Below are 13,739 nucleotides of genomic sequence, written 5' to 3'. Positions count from 1 at the left end.
TGAAAATTAGGCTGACTTTGCGAGGTCTGGTTTGACGGCCCAGGCTCAGCGATATTTGAAGAAGTGTTTGTTTGTTTCGGACTCTGAACTGCATTGACATTTTGTTGTTTCTTCTTATTGTTAAAATGAGGATTTTTCTTTTTATTTCCATATGGAACTGACTGTGGAATTGACTGTGTATTTCTAGGATATTGTTGTGTCTTACGCGCGTAACATTGACTATAAGAATGTGATCGTGTGTTGTGAACTGAACAAAATTTCGTTCTACAGTCTGCGCTTATGTGACCTTGACGTTTGCAGTTGTAACACGTCACTCCCGCTACTGGATTATTAATTACGTTCACTGTTTGTGGTTTTGTTTCATTCTTAGCAAAAACTTGAGTTAACACGGGATCGAGATCTGGACACTTGGACATGTGTTTCTTTATCTGTTTATAGACATCCAATTCCGTACTTGCAGGCATTAACTTCTTATCAAAGCACCGCACTAAAGCTTCAGGCAACATAAGTGTCATGCAAGTTAAATACATTAATCGTAAAAAATCTTTCACGGAGATATTATCGTTAGTAACCCAAGTGGAATTACCTAAAATGTCCTGATATTCGTTAAGCCTATCAGCTACGAGAGCTGCTCTCTCAACAACATTAAGCCGATTCATAGTGGCTTGATTAAGTGTATTTCGTAACGTTAACACTACATCCAAAGCTTCCTCACCCCCATAGATCGCGCGTAACCTAACTTTGAAATCATCCCAAGTAACTGCTTCCTGAAATGAAACACCTCTTAAATACGCACTCGTATCCCCCTTAGAAAAATCTATAAAACTTTTAGCTTCTTGTAATTGTACAAAAGGATCTACGATTTGTTTGGCATTTAAATGGGCATCAACGGATGAAATCCATGACTCCACATTTTGTGGCAAGAACCCGTTGACACGGCCTTGAAAAGGAAGGATTGCTGACCTGGCATTTACAAGCGTCACAATTGGAGGAGGATTAGCCTGGCCTACACCACTAGGTCCAGGGGTAGGGCTGACAGGAGGAGCCATGACTGCTGTATTCTTTTTTTTTTCTATCTCTTTGACCCCTTTCAATCCTATCAAAATATCTATATGAGTACAGACGCCCACTGCGTAAACGCATATGTATAATAAAATTCCCCCAACAATGTTACTAATCCCAATACATTTCCCCCCAAGAGTTTATGAAAGAAAAAGGAATTAGCACAAAGAAAGAAAAATTCTAAATGAGAATTCGGAGTTTCTTATAACAAAGTTTAGGAATTCACTCACCCCAGTAATAATTGACTAACGACTTGTGATAACTACACTTCACTGCACAAACTGAAATGAATACAAAATCTCTGTACTTAGCTTATATATGAAGTCGAGTCGTCTCTCTCTCTCTCTCTCTTGATGTTTTGTTAGCGATGTCTCGTTCTAGTTTCTTGTAGAATGTAGGTCTTCCTGGATATGTTTTGCAATAGTTGAATGCCAGTCCTTGGGTTTCCTAGGATGTTGATTGAAGATTCTATTTGTATACTAACATATGTTGGTGTTAGCATTTTCGTTGGACTTAGTCAAAATTGTAGATTCTTGTAGATAGTTTATTTTGAAGTCTTGAAGATCATTCTCTGGTTTCACAGCTTTTATGTTGAAGTCTTGAAGATATATCTCTGGTTTTACAGCTATTTATTTTGAAGTCTTGAAGATATTTCTCTAATTCTTAGAGTTTAACCGCTGTCTTTGAGTTTAATCGCTGCCACCATTTATTGGTGTGCTACTGTCTTAAGCACACATTTGAGTATGAGTTGTTTTCAAATGTATTTGAATGGTTTACTGAACACATTAGTAGTTTTTAAGTTTTATTGTGAATAACAACTGAGTTAAACATCTCCATCACTGGAGGAAGCTGTGTTGGTCCACATGACCAATTCTGGTGAAGTTTTGATATGAACTGAACAAATTACTGATATCCCAAATATCGTACACTTGCTTTAATTTGGCTAAGTGACGGAATCGGAAGACACCTGCATCCGGTGACGTCACAAACTTTCACACGAAGAGACAATGTGTTGACACTAAGAAAGAATGACAACTTAGCATCTTACATCCTGTATACAATTTGAGTTGACCATAGCAAATCTCACGGTCAGCTCTTCCAACCAACATGACATATTACGTCATTTGTTTTAAACATGTAATATTACTATTCTAATCATTACACTTGTTAGGGGTGGGGGACTGCCGGCCGGTAGCTACTGAATACCTTCAATCGAATTCTAGCCGTCGCAGTGGTAACACCGCTGCTCCTGCTTTTGTTTGACTGGCCGACTAGCCTTTCTTTAGTGTGTTTTTGATTAGCTTTTTCTTTTTCTTTCTTTATTAGATGTGATGTCCTCTAATATGAGGAAGTGTCATGGGATTCCCCCAAAATCTTGTGGCACATTCATGTCACCACCGGAGGTGGATCCTCATTCCCTATGCCCTTCGTGTAGAGGTCATAGGTGTTCTGAAGGCTCCCCCTGCCAAGTATGTAGAGAATGGTCGCCAATGCAGTGGGATAAGTTCATGAAGAGGAAGAAGAAGAAATCCAAGAAGGATTCGTTACCTCCAGGTTCGCCTTCGAAAGGTAAGGAGTCTCGGGCCTCTTCTTCGGCCTCTCGATCTCTTCCTTCAGACTCTTCCTTGCCTCCTTCCTCCGGGGGGAAGTCAAGGAAGAGCGGGGAACCAGTTCCTTGCGGGCACAGTTTTACCTCAGGTCCCTTCTGTTTTGGAACCTTCGGGAGTTCCGGACCTCGCCGACATTCCGTCAGCCCAATCGGCGGCCGCTGAAGTGTCAGCAGATGTAATAACTTCAGCTCCCGCGGAGCCTACTTAGTTCCTCGCTTGCGCTTCTACGAAACAACGTCGCAAGCGCGATCATCGCGATACCTCCCCCTTGCCCTTCTCCTCCTCCTCCTCCTCATCGTCTTCGTCCTCCTCGGAGGATAGGAGGGAGAGAGAGAAGAGGAAAAGGCCTCAGAGGATAGGAGGGAGAGAGAGAATAGGAAAAGGCCTCGGAGGATAGGAGGGAGAGAGAGAAGAGGAAAAGGAGAGCTCGCTCTCCTTCGCCCAGACGTTCTCGTCGAAGAGAGAGGCGACATAGGAAGAAACGTCATCGTTCTCGCTCTTCCTCGCCTTCTATCTCTTCACGAAATGTTTCGCCGAGAAGCGATAAACGCTCTCGTCATAAACATAAAAAAGAGTACATCCTCGCATCATCATTCTGCTTCACGATCGTCTTCCTCTCGCGAGGAATCATCTAGGCGCTATAAGAAGAGCTCTACAATACGTTCTCGCTCTTCATCACGAGAGAGTTCTCATAAGCGCAATAAGCGCTCCCGTTGGGGCGATGGTAAATCTAATCGCGCCCGGAGCGCGACCAAGGAAAGAGAGCAGTCTGAGCGCGATTCCTCTCCTTCACATATTATCGTGAGGAGCTCAGATCACTCTAGGGAAGGGAGAAAGAACACTTCTTCTCTCCGTCGTTTCGTATCAACAGAGAGAGAGCGCTCCCGTCCTTCAACCTCCCGATCGCGCAAGTCTCCGGACATATCCGCGCGGGGTCATTCACCTCGCCCTCGCGTTTCAGACAGAACAGCTCCCGTTCCCGTACTTTCTAACGAGTTACGGAATATGAGCTTCACGAGAACTTCAGAAGAAGACGCAAGGGTTCAACCTTTCTTCTCTTTGGCTGAGAACAGAGGAGAAAGGCCAGACCGCCGATCAATGCAACCTCTTATTGAGACAGTACCGTTAATTTGGTCACCTACGCCTAAACCATCAACTTCCAGGCAAGATCAGGCGCGCGCGGCGCCATTAGCCAGCGCTCAGCCTTCCCTTGGAATATCGGCAATGGAGTATGCTATTTCGCCGTTACCTTCAGAGACTCGGGCTTCTATCGCCCCCCCTCACAAGGAATTAGCGCGACCGGAAGATTCTTCAGAAGAACAACCATGAAAAGATTTAGAGTCCGCCTATCTGAGGGCTCTAAGAACGATGTGTAATATCTCAGGCCTAGGAGATTTAAATCTGTCACCTCGACATACCGACGCTCCAGCTTTAGACAGACTATGTCGTCCTCCACCAAACCCTAAGACCAGAATTGATATTCACACTGCAGGCCGTCTGAGGAAGGTCTTGCTGGCAGTTTCGGGGGAAACGGATTCCTTGAAGTCTCAAGGATCCCATAAACTTCTGCATTTTCCTTTTTCGAGGCAAAAGCGTTTTTACAAGGTCAGAGATGCCAACCCTTCTCCTCTGACATTGGATCCCCTCAGAGCAAGGCTCACACCTGGCTGCGCTGTAGAGAAACTCTCTTCTCTCCCAGTCTCCTTCACCGCCACAGAAGCCTCGGCAATGGAAGCAGCGTCAATGTCCCTTCTGGAGGCATTATCCTGGTTTGACACGTGGTCAGGCACAGTCGGCTACCTAGCAAGTAACGAAGACCTTTCAAACCAAAACTCCATGCAGTCCCTGCAGGAAGTCCTGGCTGCTGGGGCCAAAACAATGGACTTCCTAACTGCTACGGCTGCAATGATGTGTGGCAACTGGATTTTCAAAAGGAGGGAATCAGTAGTCTCCAGACTTCATAGGAGCATCGGTAAGACTAAGAAATCTGATTTGAGGAACTCTGATCTTCTGCAACCTCTCCTCTTTTTCTAAGCAGGCAGTCTCCTCTGTCTTAGATACTTGGAGGAAAGAGACTCAGGACACCGCGATGCAAAAGGCTGCTTCCTTTCGCCCAATGCAACAGCAGCCAACTCCACAACCCAAAGCAACAATCGCAACTCCATTGCCAGACAAGACCCTCAGCCGCCCCTCTTTTACAACCAAACCTATGGGCAGAGGAAAGTCGGCTCCTCCTAAGGCTAAAGGCTGAGGGAGGAACCATAGACAGAAATAGGGTCACGGCTCCCCCCTCATAGTGCGTAGGGGGTTGCCTGCAGGGGAGTTGAAGGAGGTGGTAGGCTATGGGGGCCATGCAACGGACCATCAAGGTGCTTCGTTGGGGGTACCGCATCCCCTTCATAGACTCTCCTCCTCCTCTAATTCCTCCCCCGATCTCTTCCTCCCAGGTCCCTCGGGATCCCGGGAAACAGCAAGCACTAGCTCGGGAGATCCAGAGCATGCTTCTAAAAGACGCCATTCAAGAGGTCTCCAACGCTTCCCCGGGGGTTTTCAGTCGCCTCTTTCTGGTAGAGAAAGCCTCAGGAGGTTGGAGACCAGTAATCGATCTTTCGACCTTGAACCAGTTTGTGAAGCAAACTCCATTCAAAATGGAGACTGCTGCCTCCGTGACCCAAGCGGTGCGTCCAGGAGACTTTATGGAATCTATGGACTTAAAAGATGCATATTTCCAAGTGCCGATCCATCGCACCTCTCGGAAATTCCTGCGCTTTCTGGTTCAGGGTCGAATCTTCGAGTTCAAAGTCCTGTGCTTCGGCCTCTCGACCACCCCACAGGTCTTTACGAAGGTTTTCGAACTCGTATCTTCGTGGGCTCACAAGCACGGAATTCGTCTGCTAAGATACCTGGATGATTGGCTACTCCTGGCCTCGTCCAGGGAGCTAGCTCTGGATCACCTGAGAAGACTTCTGAGCCTTTGCAAGGACCTGGGGATCCTCGTAAATGCAGAGAAGTCTTGCTTGACTCCAACCCAAGTCTTAATATATCTGGGTATGTCCATCAACACCCAGGTAGGGAGAGTGTTTCCGTCGGAAGACAGGCTTCGGAGACTGGATCAGTCCATCGCCCATCTCTTGTCTCCACTACCGCCTTCAGCCAAGTCGTGGCAGTGTCTTCTTGGCCATCTTTCCTCCCTGGAAAAACTAGTTCCAGGCGGAAGATCAAGAATGAGAAGTCTCTAATGGCATCTGAAGACCCATTGGTCTCTAAAGATAGATTCCCCATTCTTGGCAGTGGAGGTTCCAAATCTGGTGTTACAAGATCTTCGTTGGTGGTCGACCAGAGAGAACACCCAAAAGGGCATTCCCCCTCCAAAGCCCCAGTCCGAAGTTAAAACTCTTTTCGGACGCATTGCTACGGGGATGGGGTTCCCAACTAGGCCCGAAATTAGCATCAGGAGTTTGGTCTCCGGTAGAGAGGTCTCTCCACATAAATCACCTGGAATTATCAGCAGCCTGGAAAGGCCTAAAATTCTTTGTAGAAGATCTTCAAGGACGAGAGGTGGTTCTGATGAGCGACAACTCCACAGCCGTCTCGTACATCAACAAGCAAGGGGGTACTCTGGTAAGAGACCTCTGTCTGCTAGCAGTCCAGATTTGCCAGTGGGCAGAAAGTCACAACATTTCTCTCACAGCCAGGTTTATTCCGGGCCGGAGAAACATCGTGGCGGATCAACTGAGCAGGTATCACCAAGTGCTGAGTGGCGAATGGTCTTTGGATCCTCGAGTAGCGAAGACAGTAATAGCTTTGTGGGGTTTCCCCACAATAGACCTGTTCGCCACCTCTCTGAGTGCGAAACTTCACCGCTACGGGTCCCCAGTTCCAGACCATCAGGCAGTCATCCAGGACGCCCTTCAACACTCCTGGGACAACCTGGACGCATATGCCTTTCCACCCTTTTGCGTGTTCAGAAGGGTGATCAACAAACTCAGGACCTCCCGGAACTGCAAACTAACGCTAATAGCTCCAGCGTGGTCAAGCAGAGAGTGGTACACAGACCTTCTTTCCCTGCTGGTTCAAGTGCCGAGGTTTCTACCTCCAGAACCCCGTCTGTTTACGCAACCACACAGTGGTATCCCCCACGGGAGAATCAATTTCCTGAAGCTTCACGCCTGGAGGCTGTCCAGTCTCTCCTCAGAAGCAGAGGCTTTTCAAGGAAGGTGGCTGAGCACATGTCCAGGCACCTGCGCCAATCTTCCACAAACCTCTACCAAGCAAAATGGAGTGTGTTTGCAGCTTGGTGTAGAGGGCGAGACGTGTCTCCACTCGATCCCTCTCTTCCATTAGTGGCAGACTTCCTGGTGTACCTCAGGGAGGAGAAACTCCTATCAGTCTCGGCAATTAAGAGCTATCATTCAGCCTTAAGGCTCATCTGTAGACTGGGAGGAGTTAACCTTGCCACCTCAGAAGATGTCACCTTGTTGATTCGAGGTTTTGAGAGATCTTGCCCCCCACTGGAGATTAGACCACCACCTTGGGACATGTCCCTGGTCTTATGTTCCTTGAAGGGACCCCTCTATGAGCCCTTAAATAGGACCTCTGACTACTTCCTAACCCTTAAGACCGTCTTCCTAGTAGCTCAGGCCTCGGCTAAAAGGGTTGGTGAACTTCATGGTCTATCCTACGAAGTCACCCATTTTAGAGGATGGGGGGAAGTCTCGCTCAACTTCGTGTCAGGCTTTGTGGCCAAAACTCAGAATCCTTCATCAGCCGATGAGAGGTTTAGAGAATTTCAATTTTTCAGCCTCAATAGGGTAACACAGGATACTGACCAATTGCTACTGTGCCCAGTCAGGGCGCTAAGGAAATACCTGAAGCGCACCAGACCTTTCAGACCATACCTCGGTCATCTCTTCCTCAGTACCAATAAGGTAAAGAAGAGAATCTCTCGCAACACCATCTCTTTCTGGCTCAAGAAAGTTATTGTAAGAGCCATTCACGGAGACCCAGAGGCAGCTCAACCCAAAGCCCATCAAGTTAGGGGAGTAGCTGCCTCTCTGGCATTTAAGAAGAATTTTTCAGTCTCCCAAGTCTTAAGAGCTGGAGTCTGGAAGCGCCAATCTACATTCACCTCTCACTATTTAACCGATGTGACACATAGGTCTCTAAACACCTTTTCTATAGGGCCTATTGTGGTAGGGCAACAGGTGCTGTACTACCTTTACGCCCTTTCAGGGGACAGTAGCCATTGGTCGAGGATTCTGTGTTACACTAGGTTTTAGAAGAACATCCATCTATCTTCTGCTCCTTTCTTCTTCCTCCCATCTGGGTATCCTAGTCTGTAACCAGTTTCAGCTGGACTCACCAATGGAAATAAGGTATGAAACTCATCTGACTCCTTCTATAGGGCCTATTGTGGCAGGGCAACAGGTGCTGTAACTACCTTTACGCCCTTTCAGGGGACAGTAGCCATTGGTCAAGGATTCTGTGTGTGTACACTAGGTTTTAGAAGAACATCCATCTATCTTCTGCTCCTTTCTTCTTCCTCTCATCTGGGTATCCTAGTCTGTAACCAGTTTCAGCTGGACTCACCAATGGAAATAAGGTATGAAACTCATCTGACTCCTCTCACAGGGTATAAGTTATACTCGTAGTCACGAGGATTCCCCTTTTCAAGGTCAGGGGAATCCTATGTATGAAAGGGTCCAAGTCATTGTTCCCGACCCTCTTCATACTGAAACATTTGTTTCCACGTAATTACAAACCTTCAGTCGTGCTAAGATTTTGGGGATCTACAAAGAAAAGTTAATGGGAGATTTGTTCATCAATAGAGTCTAGTCTGAGGACTATCTTCCCTAGGAATAGGGAACCCTTCGTCCACCCTGACCTCAAGACTAAGTCTCCTGTAGTAAAGAATGAGGGTTTGTATTTAGTGTAGGAACAAATGACAAACTTATAACAGAGTTTGTATTTTTCTTAACATACAAACCCGAATTCTTTACTCAATTCTTCCCTCCGTCACCGCCCCCTAATATAGTCCTAGCTACAATCCGATTGAAGGTATTCAGTAGCTACCGGCCGGCAGTCCCCCACCCCTAACAGGTCGATAACTACCGGCCCAGTCGTTAACGACCTTGTTGAGGTTTTTCTACCGTATTTTCCAGCTCGCGCTAGAATATCTCCTATAGTAAAGAATTCGGGTTTGTATGTTAGGAAAAATACAAACTCTGTTATAAGTTTGTCATTTTTTATCTTCTGATGTTACTGGTTAAGTGACGAATGTTCCCTTAAGTACCCTGGGATATAGTAATAACAGACTTTGTAATTTACCTTTAACTCATCAGTGATTGGATTCTTGCCTTTCACCCATAATATATTTTCTATTCCTCTCACACTACTGATCAGTTATTGATTTTCTTCTACCATTTTTGTTTCCAGATGATATCAAGTCATTCCTCGTAATTTTCAATTGGAACTTAAACTGAACCAGAAATTGATTTATATCAGATTTTGATGTCGAGAGTATCTATATATGTTATTGAATTAATATTTTAGAGATTAAATATTACCCCTCAATATTTCAAGGTCAACCATATTATTTTGCAGTACTGGCACAACTTTATATGTAGAAGACCAATCACTTGAGCCATGGTTTGAAACTGGAACACAAGCTCCTTCTAGTATGCTATCTTTCCCAGACACCTTCCAGTGGTTAGGATCCACCAACCCAGTGAGTCAGGTAAATTTACAGTGTTACAATTGATTATTTTACTTGCAAGGACACAGTTACTTTACCAGTTTGTCTATAAGAATTTGTATACGTGTCGGTGTTACTTTATTGTTTACGGCTTGTTGTTATTTTGCCAATTCCTTCGGTAAAACATATTGCACTTTGTATAGTGGTGCTTTCTTGATTTATTATATTCAATATTAGATATTGTTTGCAATGATATTTCAATCTCAGACAGTGTATGTTTGCGTTTTACTCTGTCCTTCACTGTAGGTGGTACGCAAGCTTCTTTGTAGTATTCCTTTTTTTATATATATATCAATCTCTTCTTTTTACTTAAATTCTTTCCCATTGCCTTTGGTCTTTTACCCACTTACCTGTCCAATCTATTCAGCTTTTATATCTCTCTCCAGACTTTACTGCTCTTTCAAGTGCAATCCCTTTAGGTGAGCTTATGAAAGTTTACACATCATCCGATGATCTTGTAAGAGTTTCCTTACCACTTTGATGTCCTATATGAATCTTTTCCTCCTCAAGTTTTTCCTTACCATATAAGAATATGCTCATTTAACCACATCAATGAACTTGATTATAAAAGTTTACAGAAAGGGGTCTTTAGTCTTACTGGTTATGATTTATAGTTTTTAATTTTCCATAGAATATTACCAAGTTCTATTTTACTTTATTGCATTTTTACAAGTATATTTGTGCTATTATACATTCTGCATAGATTGATTTTGAATAGTTTAGTATTGTTTAGTAATATATCTATATCCTTTGATATCATTGAGGAAATGATATTAGTGAAGTCTCGTAGATAGTAACATTTTCTCTAGGCAGTGGTGATAGTTGATATATAATAGATTTCTTATCTATTTACTGATTTGTAATAGATTCATTATGCATGTACAGTACTATCTCATAAGGCTAGCTTTTCTTAGACAAGTAGGTTCTTTATAACTACAATATCCTACATTAACAGAGATTAAAAAATTTGTTGAATTGAAAGCTATCGTTAGTACTTTCTTGTTATATGATACTGTACTATGATTCATCTGTCCGTCGTTCCGATGAATAGGCAATTGTTACTAGAATAACAAATTAACTTTTATATTAAAAAAGTCTTATGCTTCTCATGATGTTTCCCAAATCTTATGCCTTAACTTGTAGTTGTAACTCTTCCAGCCCCATTATTTTTACTGTAATTATTATGTAGAGGATTTTTAGATGTAATTGGTTTTGTAGATACATCTTCCAAAGAGTTAAGATGTTTACCCGGTATATTTCTAGTTGATGAACAATTCCAAATTGCATTTATTATTTGAAATTTAATTGGGCAATTAATATATATAAAATTTGCATAGTATAGTAATAGATGGATAAGTAATTCTTGAAATAGAATTATCTGTAGCATAAATTCTTAATTGTTTAATTTCTAGGTTTAAAAGACCACTATACATCTATGAATTATATGTATATACCAAAAATTAACTTTTATCTTTTAAGCAAATATATCCATAGTATAGTAATAGATGGATAAGTAATTCTTGAAATAGAATTATCTGTAGCATAAATTCTTAATTGTTTAATTTCTAGGTTTAAAAGACCACTATACATCTATGAATTATATGTATATACCAAAAATTAACTTTTATCTTTTAAGCAAATATATCAAGTTAAAAATATTTATCCCATTTTAGGTTCTAGCTACACAGGAGCTAAAAAATTCCACTTCTTCTGTTGGAGTTGATCAAGATACAAGATTTTACTTGACAGTTTATGGAATTTTAGCTACCTCAAATACATTGTTCACTCTTATGCGAGCATTCCTTTTCGCCTATGGAGGTTTATGTGCCGCCAAGAATCTTCATCGCAAACTCCTAGATGCAGTCTTGTATGTAAGTGACTCCTACCACTTAGTAATGTAGGTTTTATTTTTTTATGAGGAGTTATTGTAACTTACTGATAATGTATTCTACTCTCCAAAGTATGCTGATGATGGTTAATGTTATTTTATGTATAATAATTCTGTATCACACTATATGAAAATTTTTATTGACATAAAGAAATAACCTGTTGTTTATCAAGTTAATTATTTGTCTTATATCCTCTTTTGAAAGTACTGTTGTCTCCTTATTCAAACAGTGAACTTCTTGTTTATTGCAGGCCAAGATAACATTTTTCACTAACAATCCGTTGGGCCGCATCTTGAACAGGTTTTCAACAGACGTATACACCATTGATGATACTCTGCCTTTCCAGATGAATATTCTTTTAGCTCAAGTCTCTGGACTTATAGGTATGTTATTTTCAAGACTATTTTGATGTATTTCACTTCATACGAGGAATTTCTATTAACTTTATTCGAGAAGTTTATAGAAGATTCCATTTGATATGTGCTAATAGCGTATTGTAAACCTCTCTCTCGCAATTTGTGAGTCAGAAGCTTGATGCCCACTATAGCCCGATTATGTCTAGTAGTGTCTGGAACCTCATTGTCTATGTGAGCTAGGGATGGGGTGTTTGTGGAGCCTATAGGTCTACCTGTTGAATCATCAGCAGCCATTGCCTGGCCCTCTCTGTTCTAGCTTGGGTGGTGATCATTTCTGTGTATGGTCTATCTCGAAGACATTGTCCTGTTCTGTGCCTTTGCCACTCATAAGTTACTTTTAAAACTAAGATATTACCAAGATACAGCTTTAAGCAGCATTAATCAGGCTGACAGTGAGACAGTAAGAGCCAAGACAGCCATTAAACCTTCTTACTTAGGAATATCTGATACAGGCAGTTTCAATCTAGTTTTTTTAAATATTTAACTTAGCCGGTGAATATATAATAGCTGCAACTCTGCGGCTCGACAGAAAACACACTCAAAAAACTCGCGAGCGATCGCTATGAAGGTTGCGGGTGTGCCCACCAGCGCCAACTGTCGGCCAGATACCACTCTTGTATGTAAACAAAACCTTCAATTCTTCTCTGTCGACGTTGACGACAAGACGTATTCATACTCGCTGTAGAACCTGGAGTTTTCACATCATATTTGGTGAAGTACTTTATTTTGGTTTGAGCTTTCGCAGTGCAGGTGTTTTTCCTCAACATAAACTCTTGAACTCTTTATTGAATCGGATTATTTGTTGATGACTTGGATTGTTTTTGGAATTTTCTTTGACTAATTCAAAATGGCTGACCCTTCTCAAGTACCTAGATTTCGAAAGTGTAATGCTAGGGACTGTAATAGGCGTCTTCCAAAGGCTTCTCTCGACCCACATACTGTTTGTTCCAATTGTCGGGGTAAAACCTGTCAATTGGGAGATCAGTGTGAGGAATGCGTGGGCCTTTCGGAATTCGATTGGCTCGAATACGATAAATATGCACGTAGACTAGAGAGAGATATGGTAAGGAGAAGTTCATCTAGGTCCGTAGATTTTTCCTCTCCACATGCCCCTGAACCTAATCCTTCCCCTGTAGTGGTTGTTCCTAACCCCCCTTCTAGCACTCAGGAACCGTCTATGCAAGACATGTTACGTGCTATTCATGCCTTGGGGGAGAGAGTTGAAGCGTTAGCAAGTGACCGTAATCAACTCATGGCTGACGTGAAGGAACTTAAGTGCCATAGTGCCACGGCGGAAAGTGGGAAAGTGATTAGTGCGCAAAGTGTTGTGAACAGTGTTGCGACCGAGGGTTCGTCTGTTCGTGCCTGTCGTTCACCTAGTCCGGGACCTCTTGCAAGCTCCCAAGCCCAGGGGAGAAGTAATGTCGTACGACTTATGGGTTCGAGAGGCCTTGATCAGCGAACAGACGTTCCCTCTATGGTATCAGGCGTATCTCATCAAGATCGCCCCTACCACAAGACGAGAGAGCCCATTTTTACCTCGTCTTCCGAAGGCTTTTCACGCAAGAAACCGTGGAGCAAGGTTTCTAGGCCTCTTAAACGGAAGTCGGTCCTTTCAGGACAAGTCCAACGTCCTGGATGTAGTCATTGGGACAGTTCGGACCCGCTGCAGTCATCGGATGACTGCTCGCCGCCTAAGCAAGGCAAAGTTGTGCCGTCTCAGACGCTAACCCCGTCTGTTACCGCACCCATTCCCGTGGACCCTAAATGAGTTATACTGCAGGACATGCAGTCTAAACTTGCGTCCCTTATGGAAGACTACAATGCCGATAAGTTTTCCGTTGAGCCTAGCCGTTTATCTCATCGAGATCCTGGCCTTCAGCCACCCAAGCGTTCTGTTGTGCGTCCTGTTGACGTTGGTGTAGCCACCTCACGTCAAACGGTTGGGTTAGTACCACACTCGATGCAGTCTCGTGTGGATTTTCAGCCGCATGTGGACGTTAGGCAA

General features: G+C 43.3%; 1 protein-coding gene across 2 annotated transcripts in view; it reads left to right on the top strand.

Moving 5' to 3' along the window:
- LOC137641439 (ATP-binding cassette sub-family C member 10) overlaps nt 1-13,739 on the top strand; it is a 151,254-nt gene that overhangs the window by 95,280 nt on the left and 42,235 nt on the right. The window contains exons 20-22 of one of the 2 annotated variants that reach the window (XM_068373979.1): nt 9,276-9,399; nt 11,100-11,297; nt 11,566-11,698. In XM_068373979.1, the coding sequence (XP_068230080.1) occupies nt 9,276-9,399; nt 11,100-11,297; nt 11,566-11,698 (455 nt within the window). Of the gene's footprint in view, nt 1-9,275; nt 9,409-11,099; nt 11,298-11,565; nt 11,699-13,739 lie in introns of both variants that reach the window. The other variant, XM_068373978.1, reaches the window with a different exon arrangement.

Source organism: Palaemon carinicauda, chromosome 5 (genome assembly GCF_036898095.1).
Source record: "Palaemon carinicauda isolate YSFRI2023 chromosome 5, ASM3689809v2, whole genome shotgun sequence".
In the NCBI taxonomy this organism is placed as follows: domain Eukaryota; kingdom Metazoa; phylum Arthropoda; class Malacostraca; order Decapoda; family Palaemonidae; genus Palaemon; species Palaemon carinicauda.
This window is presented reverse-complemented; position numbering and strand designations above follow the sequence as displayed.